Source organism: Lipophrys pholis, assembly GCF_963383615.2.
Source record: "Lipophrys pholis genome assembly, chromosome: 22".
Classification (NCBI taxonomy): domain Eukaryota; kingdom Metazoa; phylum Chordata; class Actinopteri; order Blenniiformes; family Blenniidae; genus Lipophrys; species Lipophrys pholis.
The window spans coordinates 14,050,790-14,069,784 of NC_137644.1; the positions used below are offsets into that span (position 1 = coordinate 14,050,790).

General features: G+C 42.8%; 2 protein-coding genes across 4 annotated transcripts in view; one reads left to right on the top strand and one right to left on the bottom strand.

The window, feature by feature from the left end:
* Window positions 1–1,454: 1,454 nt before the first annotated feature.
* On the bottom strand, window positions 1,455–7,587 carry ppp1r3aa (protein phosphatase 1, regulatory subunit 3Aa). The gene is made up of 4 exons (XM_080492439.1): window positions 6,753–7,587; window positions 5,987–6,045; window positions 5,786–5,883; window positions 1,455–5,218 (listed from the first exon to the last, which is right to left on the bottom strand). The coding sequence occupies exons 1-4, from the start codon at window positions 7,529–7,531 to the stop codon at window positions 2,084–2,086; spliced, it is 4,071 nt and encodes a 1,356-aa protein (XP_080348565.1). The 5' UTR covers window positions 7,532–7,587; the 3' UTR covers window positions 1,455–2,083.
* Window positions 7,588–11,966: 4,379 nt separating this feature from the next.
* The window catches only part of foxp2 (forkhead box P2), a 105,164-nt gene continuing 98,135 nt past the window's right edge, over window positions 11,967–18,995 (top strand). For all 3 annotated transcript variants that reach the window (XM_080492020.1, XM_080492021.1, XM_080492022.1), the window contains exon 1: window positions 11,967–12,511. The gene's annotated coding sequence lies outside the window, so the exon portion shown is untranslated. The remainder of the gene's footprint in view (window positions 12,512–18,995) is intronic.

Below are 18,995 nucleotides of genomic sequence, written 5' to 3' on the forward strand. Positions count from 1 at the left end.
GCGGACCTGCTGACGTCTGTGACGTCTCAATTTAGACTACAAAGTCTGATTAAATTGACTTTGCAACCATTTGCTGTACATCTCAAAGTAGATCATACTTTCAGCCCACTAACATCACGAGACATACAAAAGTTCTCCCAGGGTGCGAAGTCTGTACTTACCCTTGAAGAGCAGAGAACTTTGTGTTCTCTTGCAGGGCTGTAGGGCCGACGACAAGATGTCCCTCGTTTCTGGCAGCCCTGGTTTTTGAATTCTCACAGCTTGTTCTCGACATACGAGCGCCATGTTTTCTCTTGTGACGTCCAACAATGTGGCCAGATTGGTCCGACATTTTTAAGTAGGTTGTAGTTTATGCAAAAAAGAGGAGCTATGAAATGTGAAATTTCTGGAGCAAACTCCCTACCACTGTACAGTGCACAGGTGGCGCTATTGAAAAATGCCGTACCTGTTTTCCATCCAACTTCACATTGTTCATTAATGCAGGGTATTGCTATTTTTCAAATTTCATTTATTGAATCTTTTGTTATCTGTAAATACTGTAAATGTGAAGAGAAAATAGTTTTCAAGGAAACAGATTTGGTATCTGGTGATTTACATTTCCAGGTGGTAAGTGTGTTTTTGGCTGTGCCAACATGTGTTAAAGAAATCCAAGACTTTCCTCAAGGTTGGCAGGTTGGAATATGTGCGTACATCTGCAGTGGCAGTAGGGGAGTCTTTTTTCTTCTTCTTCAAATATCACTATTATTACTCATATGGAAGACTTTTTTTCCTTTTCCAGTTTATATTAATGGTATTTAAGTGACATCACAGAAGTTCACATTAAAGAGTTGCCTACCAAAAACAACTAACCCATTTTGTTAAATTTAATTTCACTTTCTATAAAGCATATGTATATAATTAATACTTCTGTGCATTTGTTATCCCCATATTATAATCAGTCATTTTGTGTGACCTGCTAAGGTAATATAGTCGGTAGCGATGTTAAAAATGTCATTAAAAATCCATTACGGTCGGTGAAAGCTAAAATTAAAATGATGGAGTACTTTGAAATGAAGGTAGTTGAGAATTGCAGAAGAGATGTCACAAAGGTTGAAATGATTTGCTTTACAAAGATTATCTTCACATCCTTCACCTTAAAAGTGTTAAAAAACACATCAACAGTATTTAATTCCTGTTTTTTTATGTTCATAAGACTTTGACTATTCCAGTCACTCCTCCTCTGCTATAGATAGTTGGTCATGTCACATTGAATGAGTCTCTAACTGACGAAACTGTCTATTGGTAACTTGTACTATGACATTTTCACTTCATCGGCTGTTTTTATAGTCTCTCACATTGTGCTGGAAATGAATAGAAGAACCTAAATGAATCATTTGAAACATAATCCGATGCATTCAATGAAGTATTTGACATGTCTAAGTTAAAAAAGAAAAGAAAAAGAAAACCCTCATGTTAATTTCTTCATGAATTTCTTTTATTCAAGAAAATGAAGGAAGGTTGCTTTGTTCCATTTGGTACAGTTTAAAGTGGTATTGGGCCCATGAAACACAGCAAATGACACACACAAACATTTATCCTGAACCTATGACATTCAGTTACAAGTGAATATTTCATGATTTTAATAGTTATCCCTTCAAATAAATTAAATACAATCAGTACTTGTGGTTGATGTATTTAATGAAATCTTAACCAAACTGAAGAACAGTAGAAAACTGAGAGCATGTGACATTTCAACTTAAGTGAGTGATTAAAACTGATCAAACTTGTCTGTTTTTTTTTTTTTGTATTTTTTTGGTTTGTTTTTAGTGATTCCACGGCAAAAACATATGAAAATCACAGCACCACCTGAAGTAACTTTTAGAAACAGACCACCGACTATAAAAACACTCATCCAAACACTGACAATCACACAGACACACAAACACACACACACCTAATAACTCTGCCTAGCACTTTTTCTCCCAGCTTGCTTGATCTTTACCAGGAACTGAGTGTGACCACATTGCGGTGAGGACCGACGTACTGGCGTTAAAAAGGCTTCACACAGCAGTCCATCACTGTTGCTTTCCCTCAGACCTTCACCCTATCCCGCCATCCTGCTTTTTGTTGTCACTCTATATCTCCTCCACTTATAAAACCACCAGCACAGTGAAAAGATGTAGAGGCCGAAGAATGCCGGGAAATCGTAGAGGAAGACGACAAAGAAGAATCCGCCAACCAAGAGGATGCATATGAGGAGTCTGGTGACGTGGCTTATAATGTATAACATACTCCACCACGAAGAGCCATCGGACTCTTTTAACTTCTCTGGGGAGGAACTCCAATGTTTTTGCGATTGGTGAGTTGATGAATTGAAAGTCTCTTTGAGGTTGACTTCTATCTGCCTCTCTGCCTCCTGACAAGGAGCCGATCGTTCTCTTGTTCGGGGGTAGTTTTCCTGAGAGCTGAAAGCCGGCGTTGATTCAGTCAATGGCTGCCAACTATGAGGAGTTAAAGTGGAGGTGAGATTTTCACTTAGACGTTCGCTTGAATTGAAATCCGATTGTAGTTCGGGGAGAACATCTGTTTGTCCTGCAGTGGTAAGTGACTGGCTTCTTCCCTCATGAGAGGATTCATTGCCTTTAGTTGCGACGGCTTGTTCCGAGCCTTGACAGAGACTTGCGTCGGGCTTTTGAAGAAATTCTATCAAAGAGAAAACACCTGAATCAAAAGTGTCGTCGTCGTCTTTCCCACCAAGAAGGTGGCAGTTTGGTGTAGTGTCTGTCGGCCTGTGGCTCGTTCTTTCGTCATCTGTGTCCCTATTAGAGGCTTGTAACTCTTGATTGAAGACCTCTTCCAAGATCCCCCAGATCAGATCTTCTGCAAATCTTTCGATGAACGTCTCTTCCAATCCCGGCCCTATCACTTCAAGTGATGTGGTATTTTCCGCCGTAATAGCGTCTTTTGTTCCATCCGACAGTCTTTTATATTCAACAAGTGGAGAGCCCTCAACTTCTGCTGACAACTCTTGTTCTTTCAATTCAGCTGGTGCATTTTTTCTCTTCCCCTGAGAGCCCTCCACATTACCCATCAGCTCCCTCATTGTGTCTGTTTTCAACTTTCCAACACTCACCCTCTCATCTTCCTGACTCATATCTTCCTCTGTTCCGTCTGGTGTCTCAGGTTGGTGTTCTGCTGAAGGATCTTTTCTTGCATCATTCTCCTTTGCCGTTAAATCTCTGAGGTTTATCTCACTTCTTACATCCTCTCTTTGACCCTTCATTTCTTCCTGTGCATGAGTCCATCTCGGTTCTAGAACCTCTAAGGGTTTCGGCTTATCTGCTGGATGATGTCTGCATGTGTCGTGGGCCTTCTGGAACACATTTCTCATTTCCCAAGATGACACGGTTGATATTAGCTGCACTGGTGGGTTTATTTTCTGATGCTCCTTAATTTTCTCGTCACAGTTCAGCCGTTTTTCCTTCCCTGTGAGTAAAAGATGCTCGTCTGTTAGATGTTTGAGTGGTAAAGAGCTCGCCGTTTGTGTGACTGCTTCATCCACTTCCATTACTTTGGGTTGTTTATCCCATAATTCCAAAATTGGTGATGAGGTCTGGTGTAGAGTTTCACGCTTGTCTAATACCTGGATCATTTCTACATCTTCCCTCATGAGGATCTCTTCCCGTTGCCAGGTGCTGCTGTCGGACATTTCCTCTTCCGTCTGTTTGAATACTTCGTCTCGGTAATTTGATGAAACGTCTTCATTTACGTTTGTTGCCATGATGTAATTTTGATCAAAGTTTTTCTTACACATTTGATTTGGCTCAAATTCACCTGTGTCTGACTGTGCAGTTCTGATTTCATTTTCATCCCTCTCACTCTCCTTTGATGGGTTTTCGCTGTTTGGGCTCTGGCCAAATTCCTCACAACGCATTACATCTGCATACCCCAAGGAGATTTCACACTCTCTCTGTGGCCTGAATCTCTCATCTTCTTTACGCACTTTGTTTTCCTCAGAGTTCATCGGGATTCCCTCCTCCACACCTTGCCTGGATGTGGAAACAACGTGCCTCGCCCCATCCTTTGTCCCCCGTCTGATTGTCTCCCTAAATGCCAGCATGTCATCTACCGCATTGTGTGCAGTACCTGTAACCTCCCCTTTCCCGCTGGAAGAAAGACCCTCATGCAGCCTCGCTCCCTGTGAGATCCTATCACCAGCGTTGGCATTCTGAGACTCTGGCCTCGCTGTCATGTCTGTTGTCTCCGACTCCCCTGAGCTTGTTACTAAGTCAGCTGCGTGCGACGTGACGGGCTCATCTCCCCCTATTCCTCCTGCTCCTCCTATTATTCCTCCTCTCTCTGGCTCCCAGACTGCATGCGTCTGACACTCTGTTGAACAGTCAACAGAGTGCTCGGACACAGGCGTTGCCCCCTCGAGGCAAAATTCCCGTGGAGTGTCTGTTTCAGAGTTTGTCTGTGACCTTTGGGATGCAGCCTGTGTAGCTGTGTTGTCATGTCTTGGGCTGCTGACACGCGGTCCGTCTGGCTGGTGGTCTGCAGCGTCCAAGGCGAGATTAGCCAACAGTGTTTCGCAAGAATCTGACAGCCGCTGACATGCAGCTGAGGTGTGCCCATGTAACGTGGTGGGTGTTTCTTCCTGAGATCCGGGAAACTCTTGACTGCTTGCTGCATATTGAGCGTGGGGCTCCTTATCATTCGAGGGAGAAACTGATGTTGCTGTCTGGAGCCATTCTGACTCTGGAATGGCGGAATGGTCCTCGCAGCTCGGCCCATTAAGAAAAGCCTGCCATACATCGCACACGGAGGTTTCTTTATCGGTGCTATCATCGCCGCCCTTAAGAAGGTCCTCCCACATATCATTAACGGAAGGCGTGTTTTCCTCTGACGCTTTTGACACGGTCATTTTAGCTTTTCCAGTCCAGATGTCATCCACGTCAGCAGCGCCCCACTGCTGCGGCTTATCATTGTTCCAGTCCAGTGTTAGTAGCGGTATCTGATGATAGGTGAGGACCTGTGGACCCTCGTTCGGTTGCGTCTTTTGGCACTTATCGAGAAAGCTGGCAGCGCCGCCCCATGGCGCTGGCAGCGGCTTGGAAGCTTTCTGGTCTTTTCCCGAGTCGGGCGCAAAAGCTGTTGGTACTTGATGCCTCCTTTGGGAAAGGTAGTCCTGCACATGTGCCAAATGTGTTGCTTTATGCCTGCTTTTCACGCTCTCCACCTGTCAAAAAGGGGCAAAAGTCGATGTCAAATGTATGCTTCAACTACTTGAATTCTAACCAAGAGCTGGCTGTATAAGACTTTTGTCACTGATGTGTCAGGTTCAGAAAATAGCAATACCAACTCAATAAAATTTGAGTCCATTTTTTACATAGTATTACATTGTGTTGATGCAATACCCTATAACCCTGCTGCAACCTCAGCACTCAAGCCCAGTTTGTTTACATCATCAGTTCCGCTGCATGCTCACGTGCGCATTACAATTATTATTAATGGCTTTCACATGACGTGTTCTTAGGTTCCAGTTTGGCTGATTTTCCATGTCCCTTCTCTCTTGGTACTGTGCAGTATGGCACGTACATACATCTGACTCAGTCGCCTTTCATACCCTTGCAGAAAGAAGATACATGCATCCAACGTAGTTTAGTTGGAGACAAATGGAACCTGTGGTCATATGATTAGTACTCAGCTGTTTTATGGCTGGCCATGTTTACTGTTTGGCAATGTTGGTGGGATACTGCAGATATTTAGAGGAGCTTGTCACGCTGAATGATAATCATAGTCTCACCAAAGATTTGCGGTCTTTGTTGTGTAGTAATGAGTCTATCCCTGCACTGCCCAATGTCTTCCTGCCACCCTTTCCAGGTTTATGCGTTCCTTCTGGTCCTACAGAAACGTGACAAAGACAAGGATAAACCATCATTTGCAGTCACACAAAGTAAAAAAAAAAAATGCAAATACATAAATATAAATGATTATATTTACACACCTCCGCCATACTTTGTTGTGATAATGGTCTCCCAGGTCCTCTTGTCTGCACTGTCACTCCTGATTGATAAAATCAAACGTTTAAGATGCCAAGATTTACTTTTCAGCTTTTTATAACCTCTATCAGAGATTGTATCTCTCGTATATATCAGCTTTTGACTGTAGTTAAGTGGAATGTTACATCACAAAATGCACATAAGAGGCGTCGTCCACGGACTTCGGCAATGCTATAATTATGATACGTCATATGTGTGCACAAAAAGATGACAGCCTTCAGTCAGACACACAAAAAAGGGATTGTGGTTGGCATGAAAGAGGACGAAGAAGGTAAGATCTGCCTCTGTTTCTGCAGTGAGACATCATGGAAACCTGTGCAGCCGCCTGACCATAAATGGGCAATATGTGTTCTGAGGGTCAAACGTCCATTCCTGAGTGGTTACATAACAGCTTACTGTAAACACGCAAAGGCCGGGCTCGCAGGCTATACTGCTCTTGACTGCAGCTAATGAGAAGAGCAGGACAGTGTAAACAGAGCACTCAAACTGTGTCAAATTTCAACCACCACCCCCCTACGCTGCACCTGATCTTTACATGGGGCCCCTTTCTTCCATTTCCTTCATTATTTCCAGACAGTCACAGGGACTCTTGGTCTAAATAGAGTTTACAAAATACCAGAATGGAGCCAAAATTCTGATTTTATTAGACAATGGCTGCTGTGATGTTGTCGGCTGTTTCAGGTTGGATGAAAACATTGATTTTTTCCTCACCTGTTGGCTTTGAGGCAGCTTCTTTTGCCCTTGTAGGTGGTGATGATCTCCTCCTGCATTTGAGGCTCTTTTATGTGTGCTTTTTGGTGGCAGAACAGCACATAGTTCATTTGCTTGTTGTTGGCCCAGAACGTGCCCACAGAAGTCTCATAGCGAAGGCAGAACTCCACTCTGGTGCCGTCTCGCTCAAAGGGAGGAACCATAGTGTACCTGAACGTGAACCTGTCCGTTCTCCTATCACTGGATCCAGGCACGTACTCTGCCAGCAGGTCAAAGTGGCTTCTCCAGTGATCCAGAGTAAAGCGTGCATAGACACACTTACTGAAGCAGAGGTTGACCACCCTGACGATGCCACGGAGGGTGGTGGTTCCAGGGAGGAGTCCAATGCTCTCCAGCTCCACCATCTGAGCCTGCAGCCGCTCTTCGAGCTCCTCGGTGGACGAGGGAACCGTAAACAGACAGGACATGTAGAAGTCCTCAACTAAAGGGCTCACGTTCCTCCCGTCAGACGGGCTGGCTTCTGATTCTGTCACTTCAACATGGTCAAACTCCTTGACTGACACAAGGTTGAGGCCAAACGCGTCCGCGAAGGACACCTTCCTGCGAACGACCGGCGGGGGTTCCGGTTCCGAATCCTCATCGGTTTCCTCATAAGTGCTGGAGCCGGCTGGGGACGAGGCCTCCATTCCTTCCCTGCCCTGTTCCTCACTCTTTTCCTGTCCCTCCTCCTCCACGACTCCCCCGTCCCATTCCATGGGCTGCCCGTCCAGAGCCTCCATGGTGCAGGGTCGTCCGAGAGGCAGCTGTCGGCCCGTCCTGCCGTCTGTCTGGCTGGGAGGGTGGCACACACCAGAACGCCCCCGGCCTGGCTGCAGTGATACTGGAGAGGGGAGAGCAAGGAGAGCAGGGAGAGGACGTGACTTGACAGATGGAGTTTGGTTACAGCTGAACATTGTGAGTCTGAGCCAGACCTATTAATAGGAAAGATATAACTGGAACAGCGCTGTGCAGTTAGCTACTGTCAAAATAAAAAGAATTCACGATAGTCTAAAGAAGAAAAACTAGTGTGGTGGAGGCCCATATTTGATTTTCCTTTTAAAACTGACTTTTGCATATACTAGTGTTCTCCAATAAATTGGACTTTCTCTGTCCAAATATGAAACAGGAAAATGTCATCCTGCTTTTATTTTATCACAGACTGGATTATTACAATAATGGAGGTTGGAGTTAAAAAAAAAACAAAAAACAAAAAGCAGAACAACTTAAGATTAAACATCTGCAGATTATCCTGCACGCTGCAGTCAGTCGTCGCCAGCACCAAGAAAATGTAACATTTTTACATCACTTCCTGAATCACTGCACTGGTTTCGTGCATGTCTGAAGACAGGTTTTGAAATCTTTTAGTATTTAATTCTGTGTTCACATGACCGATACCATTTATAGTTGAACCAGTTATTGTGCTCTCATTCAGTTAAACACTATATTGCATCCCTCTATGTAATGTTATAACAATGGTGTCCAGACAACCAAAGCATGCTCTGGGAGAACATGCAAACTCCCCAAAGACGATATCTGCAAATAAGATACTATTTCTAAACTAAAAGATTACTTGGTGGGGGGGGGGGGGGGGGGGGGGGGGGGGGGGGATCAAACTCTTTACATGACACCCCCATGTTGTTTGCTACGGTGATTTCATTTTTCATTTGCATTAATTGAGTTACTCTTTTCCTTAAAAACTATTTTTAAACAAGAACCATAAGCATGTGTGGAAAACTTTTATGGGAATGTCATCACACCCCCAAGTGACACTTTTCCTCAAACAAAATGAATTAATTTTGCACAATAAAAACATCTCAAAATTGAATGTAATGAGTTTTCAGCATCTTATATATTTTGCAAAACGGATGGCCTGAATGTAGAATAAACAGGAGACACTTTGGGACACTTATGTGACATTTTAAAGAATTGATGAAGCAAACAATATAATATCTGTAAACTGGGAAAGATATGTACCATCATTCTTGAGTTATGTCCCAGCTGACTAGAGATAATACCTGTTTTCAGACTGTAGGAGTAAACTACATTTATTCAGTATCTGTAGTATCTTTATTGGGCAAATTAAACCGTCGTGCTTCATATTGCGATCCAGTAGGTGTTTAGTGAAATGTTGATGCTTCAATAAGGTTTGGCCTCTTTGCTTCAGCAGCACGTATCTTCCTCCCACTCAGTGGACCTGACGGATGCATTGAACATAAAATTATGAAGAAAATGAAGAACTGATATATTACCCTATGCATTGTGCACACAAAATAAGGCACCTGACAGTAATTCCGTTTTAGTAAGTTTAGTATTTAAGAGGCATCTACTTTGCGTCTCTAATTTTTAACATACTGTGGAATTTTATTGTGTGTATTGATGCGATAATTGTCATTACTAATATATTAAAACTACTGCTTTTGAAAAGATCATTAGAATTCCTGAATATAAATTTAGAGCATATTTATAATGGATATAGGTTTTATTTTTCAAGCAAAGCGTGTGTGTAATTACATTTAGTTTTTTGTTACTGGAAAGTAAAATCTGCCAAATAAATGTATATTATCAGATTCTGCTGGCATATAATGATAATAACAATACATTTTTTTTGTACAGCACTGTTATAAACATGGTTACAAAGTGCTTTTACATTAAAATCCATATCTGTTGCTTTGTGCTATTGAATGTATTTTTTTCTACTCTGAGTAATTCTGGGCATGTAATAGACAGCTGCACAGCCTCCACTCTGAGTAGGAGGAAGTTTTGTTGGTTTTAGCATTGTTTAACATTGTTTTCCTATACTTAAATACAGAGGATGCTATGGTGACCGAGCCAACTGTCTGTCCTCATCCTGGGCTGTATCATCTGACGCTCTACTGGGGAGGTGACTCTGACCTTTGACCTCCACATAAAAGGAAGGAAAAGACAGAATTTCCACACCGACTTCAGTCGTGTATCAAATTGTTATTAGTCCTGTTGCTGTGCCTGGTTATCCTATCAGTACGATTACAGACAGCACTTCATTTTTTGAGGTTCACTGCGCCTTGGAACAGCCTGAACTATTCTGTATGAGTGTGTTCACTCGCATAAAACCATCCGAGATAGGTGGTTTCATTCGGCTAATCCTTGATATACAGTGTAACGATACCCCGCTAAGCCAGTATCTCTTGTAAATAATTGTTAGCCGCTTGTTATACAATCCTTTCCTGGAAGGTGAATGAGTTTCTGTCCTCAAGGGACCCTTTGTTCTCTGTTTGGAAGCCCCAAAGTTTCACTTTTACATCGTTATTTGCATGAGCTACACAGTATAAGAAAGTAGATACTATCACACTTTTCGTTTTTAAATAAAAAGTTATTACAGTAGTTCTAAATGGTTGACATTAAATGCTGACAATTAAAATCAACAGGCCAGCTTGTATGTCTACATGTTATCAGTAGATGGCACTATGTGATCAAAGTAAAACATGTCAGCTCAGACTTGTCCCGAAACAAACAAATGAGTAAATTCCGTTTTCAGATGTATGTGTGATAATGACTTCCTAATATACACCTTTCATCCAATATAGATTGAAATTTAAACTAAAAAGAAAATAAAACTGTTCAGGTGTTACTTAAAGTCCATTGATCCTGTTACTTTAAAAAGTTCACAGATAGCCCAGTAGGTGGCAGCATACCACCACAAAATTCAACACTGCTCGTTTTCTTTCTTCATCCTTTCATTTTTCCAGATGCTGTTTCCCTTTGCTCACATTTGATATCGTTTTAAATAGCTCAAAAGAACACCAAACAAACAAAGCAAATCACATCATCCAGGTTTTTCAAATGTGCTGCAGCCATATCTCAGTTTAGTATTTAAAAATTCAACAATCCAGACTTTTATTGCACTGAAAATGATATAATGTGGACCTAAGTAACACTTTTAAATAAATAAAGGCCAGTATTGAGGACTTTATGGATACACTGTATCATTCAGGTTCACCAGTGAAATACAGTATCCCGACTTACACAGGGGAGATCCCGATGTAATATTAATTTTAACAATAAAAACTAATAAGACGACGTCGAGTGTTTCATGTTTAAAGACCATGAAAAATTTAACGCTTTTTTTTATAATGCATTTCAAATCTACATTTACCTGCTGAGCGATAGTCACTATTCATATGTCTCACATTGAAATTTAACTTTATTGATTTCAAATCAAGTTAGTACAATCTGGCATTTAAAAACTAATAAAACATAAATTGTTGACAAAAGCAACAATTCTTTTAATTCTAAATCTTTTTTTAATAATAAAAAAAATACCCAGTACTCTCTGATCATACTTTACTTTTTCATATAAACGTCTTGGAGGTTTGGAGAAAGAGAAGAGGCAGAAGAAAGCAACTCATTTTAAACACTACTACTCGACGCGTGATGTCCCTCTGATGAATAAATAGACTGAATTAGATGAAGGTATAACTGAATGGTTTACATTTAAAAAACCAAGAGGTCCCAATATGTTTGTAGAGCGATGGGGATTTAATTTGATGTTTATCATGTTTTGCAGTTATGATAAAGAAAATCCAATATATTTTCTCTATGTAATTCTTTCTACAATGTGTTTTAAAAAAATACTTCTTTCCTGACGATGACGATGCGCAATAGCGCAAAAAGACCCTATTGAATTTGCATTTAATTGAATACAAACCTGAATGCATCTCATGGCACGATAAATATCTCTTCTAAGAAAATCCCAAAGATGACTAAAGAGCAAGAGTTGCACTTAAAGTAGGTCAACGTGTGCTCTGTTGCAAATAAGAAGTTGCGGGAGCGTAAAAAGCTTTATTATAGTTTGTTTGTTTTATATTGATTAAAACTACTTCACTCGCAATGAACCGGAGTTTCGCGGACGCAACAGTGCGCGCGCTCGCCTTTCACCGTCCCGTCACCGGAAAGGTTGTTCCCGGTTCAAACCCGGTTATTTAAAAATGCCCCCCCCCCCCCCCCCCCCCCCCTCCCCCACCCCCATATCTCCGGTAGAGTGACGAGAACCGTTCTCAAAAGACGAAACAAACTTTAAAAGAAAAAAATACCCCACTTCTTTTTGTTTACATAGCAGGTGGCCCTGACGTCACACGGGGTCGCAGTACGCCCAAAAATAACAACACACACCTCCGCGCACAAGCAAGTGCCTCCCCTGGGGGTGGGGGGTGTGTGTGTGTGTGTGCGAGTGTGTGTCTGTGTGTGTGCAGGAGGGGTGGGGGGGATTTCTAGTCCCAAATATACTTGCTTGCCGGGATACGACTTGATGTGTGTTTGAATCGTAACGCCATAAAAAAAAAAGAGAAAAAAACAAGGCGCTTCTTCCCCGCATTGCGCGTCATTCAAACAGGACTCGGTGTACTGCTTTTCCCTCTGTTGCATTAGTAATAACAGCGGCGTTGACGGGAGACAGCAGGAGAAGAGACTGTGTGTGTGTGTGTATTTGTGTGCGCGAGTCTCCGGCAGCGGTGCCCAGCGGAGGAATATTCGAGCTTTTCTTTTTTTTTTTTGTTCCCCTCTTTTTTTTTTTCTTTTTTTTTTTATTTACTCTGCAGCTTGTTGTTCATTTCCTCCGCGTTATGGTGAACTTGGACAGTCACGTGCGAACATCTCCGCAAGTCTAGAGGAGGACGACTTCTCACCTGGCGTTGTCCCTTTCACTTTTTCACCGTGAGGGAAATATACCTGCCGTTTTTTTTGTGGTAAGTTTTTTTTTTTTTTTTTTTTTTTCCTTTCTTCCCTTCCTCTTGTAGCCAGGAGCTCATTTCTCTCAGCGGTGTTTTGTTCTCTTAACCTCTCTGTTCCGCTGCACTTGGAAGTGGAGCGCAAACTTTGCGTAATTTTGTGTTTATTATTTACACGCCACTTGTTTGTTTGTTTGTTTTTTTTCCTCGTGTCATTTCCCCAAATATTTAGTTTTCACACCGTGATCTCCTTGTCGAAAATGACTTTTTTTTTTTAAGTGATTATCTCTTAAAAAATCCGCGTTTATCCCCACTGTGTGATATATTGCATTCCTTTTTTAAAGTCCGCTCAGAAATGACATGATTTCAGTGTCTCCGCTAAGTTTTGATTCTTTCTTTTTTTTAATTGAGCCAAACGTGGATTTATGCTGAACATTAATGTCACTTAAAGCTATTTTACTATCTGCTCATTGTGGCTGGGAAATTTACTGCATATTGCTATATTGCGGCAATTAGTACAAAAACAGACGTAAATACTGATTTAATTTATATACAGAGCAGATAATAAATTTGTCTGCCGCTATTTTTCTTACAAATTATCGGTTCTAAATCGTGAAATTCCTTCAGTTGTCGCTGCTGTTGTGTTATCACCTGTGACACACAGGAGATTGCATGTAAATCGTGTTTTTTAATAGACTCCTGTCACAGCCTCTCAAACGCATTGTGCAAACTAGAAAAAAAAAAAAAATATTGCAATTAAATTCAAAACTTTCCTTAGAATTATAAGTGCATGACTGACATCTGCATTATCACTGTCTATGATCATCAGCAATCATCACCTTACCGTAGTTGCACGCTCCATTTTTATATTCCATCTGTTTCGGTGTCCAGAAACAAACAAGGATGCTGGTAGAGTATTACCTTTCACCATGATTACCCTGCAGTACACACTCATTTATCTAAAGGCGAGCAGGCACCTAAAAGCTGCTTGCCGAGTTCCCCTATTTCACTCTCTGTGTCTTGTCACTTGTTCTCTTTGCACTCTCACAGTGCCCCCCAAAAAATCAATACATGTAACTTTTTTTTTTTTTTTTTTTTTTTTTTTTGGGAGGGGGGGTTTTAAAAGAGGCTAATAAGGCAGTGTGGAGCTGCAGAACTCTTCGGGCCTGTCCTCTGATCAGCTTTCACCCCTGGATTAGCTGGATCGACCCTCCTTGTTGGAGCCGCAGGGTGCACAGGTGTTCCCTCCTCAGTTATGCAGGTGTGGGCCAGTCCCCCCCACCCCCCCCACCACCACCTCACTCAGCAGCTCTCACTCTTCAAAGGCCAGGCGGCAATAAATGCCCCTTGTGAAATATGTCAGCGACGGTGCACAATCAGCCCCTTTGTTGGAGTGCCCCTGTAATCATTCCTCCACGCATGTTGAAAACGGTTTTGTGTTCTCTTGTTTACTTGTTGTCAAGATGGTGTGTGGTACGTGAGGTCATTTGATTTTTTTTTTAAAACAGGATGGCCCCCCCACCTCCCCCCCCATCCCCCCCTCAAGGCAATGGGGAGAGATGGAGAGAGACCTGCCATTAGTCTCCCTCCAAGAGTGACCGTTGTTAGGAGCAGCGCACTTATTACCCCCGCTCTCCCCACTCTGCGTCCATTTTTTGATTGCTGCATTCATCATCGGGTGGTCGTGCTCTACATTATGGTAATAGGAAAATGAATGTCCTCCACAGGATTAATGTGTATACCCTGTCATACGTTTCAATCATTTATCAAAATTAAGATTCAGCTTTCAGCTCGATGAACATCGGTTGATGCATTATTTTATATTTTTTTTCATCTCAGATACGGAAATTGTTGCTTCCAGTTGAGTTGAAGTAGAAAACGCTTTCATATTTGGAACCCCCCCCCCCCCCCCCCCCCGCCATTAAAACTTTGCGTGCATTGTCAGCAATGCTCGAGTTAAAAGTGAAAATAAGAAAGTCCTGGAAGTGGATTTGAGGTACTGATCGTATCGATTCTGTTTTGAGTGTTTGAGAAGCAATGAAACTCTTGTTCACCTCTGGATTAGCTTTTGAATTGCACCCCCCTCCCCCCAAACCCCCCTCCCCAACACGGCTATAATGAAACAGACTCGCTCAGCCTTTAAGGTGTTGCTGCTTTTAGGGGGAGAATGGTGGGAGTTGAGCACCAGCATCACTTTACTAAACATGTCGGCGAGCCCACCGGACATAAACGAAGCCCTCGTGTTGACTTCAGGTCCCAACTTGGCCGCGTACGAAACTTAAAGACAATTAAAAGGCATGTGTTCAGGGCTTATCCCCCGTTAACTTCGTAGAAATGTTTCCATGACAACCTCCATGCAAGTTAAAGCAACCAGTCGTGATCAAGTCCTTTCCCCCTCCTCCTCCTCCTCCTCCCCCTCCTCCTCGCACTTTGGTTCCCTCCCCCAGTAAGAATGGAATTTGTGTTGACAGTTTTGGCCTTTAATGGCACTTTTGTGCCGTGCAAAAGTATTTGTTTACCGGGATCATACGCTGCAAGCTGTCAGCCTTGGAGAGATTGACTTCTAAAGATAAAAGAGTGTATTACATGCTTAAGAGGCCACCCTTTTGCACTGTAATTATCCACATCGCAGTAATGATGTTTTGTGTGCCCCAGTTACTAAGAGTCTTGAGACAGCTCAGACTTTTTTAGTTACGCTCTGGGTCACTTCTTAAGCCCGACTCCACACCGTCGTAGACAAGAACCGTGGTGACCCCTTGGCCGGAGAAAGCTGTAGAGGGTGGGGTCAGGGGATGTGGATTAGAAAGGAGATTGCAGACCGTGCCGCGTAATGTCGAGTTAATACATATCTGCAGAAAGTCAGTAATGTTTGAGTTTTTTTTTTTTTTTAATGGGTTTCATATTATTTTGGCTAAGTTAAAAAAAAAAAAAAAAAGTTCAAATTAAAAACACTGTGGTTATTGTTATATATTTACTCAGCTCGAAACAATCGAGTGTCCAAATATTCTGTAAAGACTGTTTTGCAGATTTAACGTCTTACGTCACCCCTCCTCCCCGAGGTCTCTGAAAGACACAAAACAAATGACCAAACTCCCGCAAGTCAACATGTGTAGCTCTTGGCAGATGTGTGTAACCTCACAGTGTGTCAGACCCCCGAAATGGAAAGAGGACATGCGTGCAAAGTTATAAAACAAACTTTTTTTTTTGGGGGGGGGGGGGGGGGGTGTTGTGTACACAGCATTTGTTGAAGGTATGTAAAATAATTCATGCTTTCAGTGAAGTTTCGAGCCGTCCTCTTGGCACATGTGTCTTGACTGTGACCCCGTATCGCTTTCGGCCGACCTGTCGGTCTGTTTATCCAGGAAACTATGGATTCATTTGAATCACAGTCCACCAGCAGCCGCCTCAGAAATCACACACACATATATATATTTATTTTGCCCTCTTGTTTTTTTTCTTGTTGAGTTAACAATTGCCTGTTTACTTGCTGGCCAGTCTGGTGTGAAGGCATGGCAGCTTTTATTCCAGTCACGGTCAGATGGACAGTGTCCTCGTTTGAAAAAAAAAATAAAGTAAAAAAAAATCTGTTGGTTTTGGGGTCTTGCCCTGAATTAAAGATAGAAGGTCAGTCATGGTAAAAAGGCAAGGTCACCATTGCTCAGACTGCATTCAGCCATCAGCCTGTCACTCGTAAACAGTCAAAGCTCTTATGAGACGGACCAGAGTGGGACTTTAATTGTTTAAAAGATGCTTTTGTCGAGACAGTTCACGTATCTTTCAGACTAATTGATAATGCTTGCATGATTAATTGCAAAAGGATTTAAAAAAAAAATTTTAACATCGTGACGGATGCAAATTTCTCGATAAACTCAGAAAACGCTAGATGAGCTATCGTATAAATGTGTTTGCCCGCCAGGTATCAGCCAGAAGTGGTATTGATGAGTAGCGTCCCGATCAGAAACGGAGACGAGCAGTCACAAGGTTCATTGTGCCTTGCGTCTCGAAAGACCTTTTACTCTTTACCCAGAGAGACACAGATAAGGAGGGAGAGAAAAAAAATAATGTTTGTTTCAAACATGTTGTGAGTATATGAAAAAAAAAAAAAAAACATGCAGGGTTATGTGTATGTGTGTGTGTGAGTGTTGGGGTGGGTGGAGGTGGGGTCGTGACAGTAACAGTTTTTGACAGGCACATTAGGCTGCAGAAAGAGCATCCAGCTCGGGGCTGAGGGCATATGGTGCTGCCTTCTGCTGGCATCGCTCTAGACCAAGTTACAACACTCGCGCAGGGTCATGACTGTCTCAGGTTTGTTCCTTCTGTCTCTCTCGTCTAAATACAAACAAGCGGAAACGTGGAAGCAGAGGAGGTGGGGGGGGACTTGGGGTGTTTGTGCATGCTGGATGTCTTTGAGTAAAGGACAAACATGAATCTTCCCTGTCAAGCCCCTTTTGAGTCAGAATGTAATTTGGTCAAAATGTGGACATTTGACATTTTCACTGTAAGTTTGTGTTGCATCACAGCCACATGCTCTTCACTTCAATTTAAAAAAAAAAAAAAGAAAGAAAAACCTTTTTATTTCTGGCATGCAAATAAAAATTCACATTGAATATAATGGCAGTTGTCAAGTTGAAAGCAATTGCAGTGCAATTTTATCTTTATTCTGCATCTGAACACCCAGCTTGCGCTCTCGGATGGCAGTCCCTAATCCTATTCTAAACAATGGCCGTGTTTTAACCACATCGGCTCTTCTAGGTTTTCTCCTTTGTGATGTGGAGAGGATGGACTTGGATAATGTGTAGGATGACGCAGAGCTTTGGTCTGAAGGCAGCAGATTGGTGGGAGGGTAATTACAGGCTACTGTGTGGCTCTCTGGATTTTCCCCGGATCGCGGCTATAGGCAGCGAGGCTCAGCCTCTGACTCAACTCGCCGAGGATGGAGTAAAACAGCCACAACATATGGACCCAGCAAAACAATGGTTTATTTTTACGATATTTGATGAGTGGTTTTTAATTTAGATTGTCACTTCTGGCAAGCAGCAGGGCAGATGGTGCAGACTTGAGTGCCCATCAGAGCCTAAATACCTCCAGGCAGCTGTTGGTCATAAACTTTTTTTTTTTTTTTTTTTTCTCCTCCTCTGCGTTTTCTCTCCTTAACACGACTCGGGTCAAGAGGAGTCAAACCTGTTACAACACCTGTTTCTGCATATGCAAATCTGTTGTTTTGTCATTTCATTAGGCAATGCAAAAAAAAAAAAGAAAAGACGAGGGTCCCTTGTGGTTGCAAATGCGACTGGCACTGGGCCCAGTTGGCAACGCTGCACAGCAGAGAACCGCTTGAGGCAGGGTGAGGGGAGGGACACCAAGTAGAGTTTCTGTGGCGAAGCGACTCAACCGTTGGCTGCCTTCACATCACAGCTCAATTTGGACGGGTTGCCAGAATTCCGAGTCAAAGTATTCGTGGCGTTAAGGCAAGGGGTAACTCCCTCTCCCATTATATGTCTTTATCTCCTCTGCAAAGAGGATCTGTAAGTGAATGACGAGGGACTTTGCCCAGGAGCCAAAAAAAAAACAAAAAAAAACTGGCACACGCGTGTCTGGCACGCGCCATGCGCCTCTTTCCCACCCCACCATCCCGCCCCCTCTGTGTCCTCTCCTCTGTCCCTCCCCCCATCCTCTTCCTCCTCCTCTTCCCATCCTCATCCCTTCATCATCTGGCGCTCTCCCGCAGCGCTCGCCCCTTAACCACATGTGCCAGTGCCGGGCCTGCTCTTGCTCCGGGGCTAATTGTTCACTGGTAAACTGCATGCTTGTTGGTGGGGGTCTCCGCTCCATCCACGGACGGGGCTACAAAAGCAGGGTGGTGGCGGTGACGCTTGCGGTGGGTGGCTGGGATGGGGAGGTGGGGGGGGTGTACAGATCATGATCTCTCCATGCAGTTTATTTTCTCCCGTTTAAATCTGAAGCTTGTCGGTTGTAATCCGGCCTGTGTACTGAATGCAACAAATACACCATGAAATTAAAGGTTATTGCAGGAGCGTAATGCAAAAGCTCTGCTCGAGATTACCAAAGCGTGTTTTGCAGACCTGGTGAGAATGAGAAGGACGGGAGAGGAAGGTTTTTTTCCCTCTCTACTTGGATTAATATGTCAAGTTGAAGAGACACCAATTGACACAGATTTCCTTTCACTGCAGTTTTATGGAGTATCGCCTGTAAACTCGTGTATTTCAGACAACTCTAAAGGCGTTCACTCAAAGTTGAAAGTAATTTTTTTGCTCCGTTTGATTTCATTTTTGGAGCTCACCTGTCCCACCTAATCCATTGTAACCTCCTCTAATCTAATGCCATTGTGGTTTTTACACGAATGCCTTCCCCAGAATATACTTAAGAGGTAGATGGATGGATGGATGGATGGATGGATGGATAGAAAGTCCTAAGACTAGTCCTTCTGCTTAGTTAATCTCATCTGATAACTGAGGCCTTCTTCCTCCTCCTCCTCCTCCTC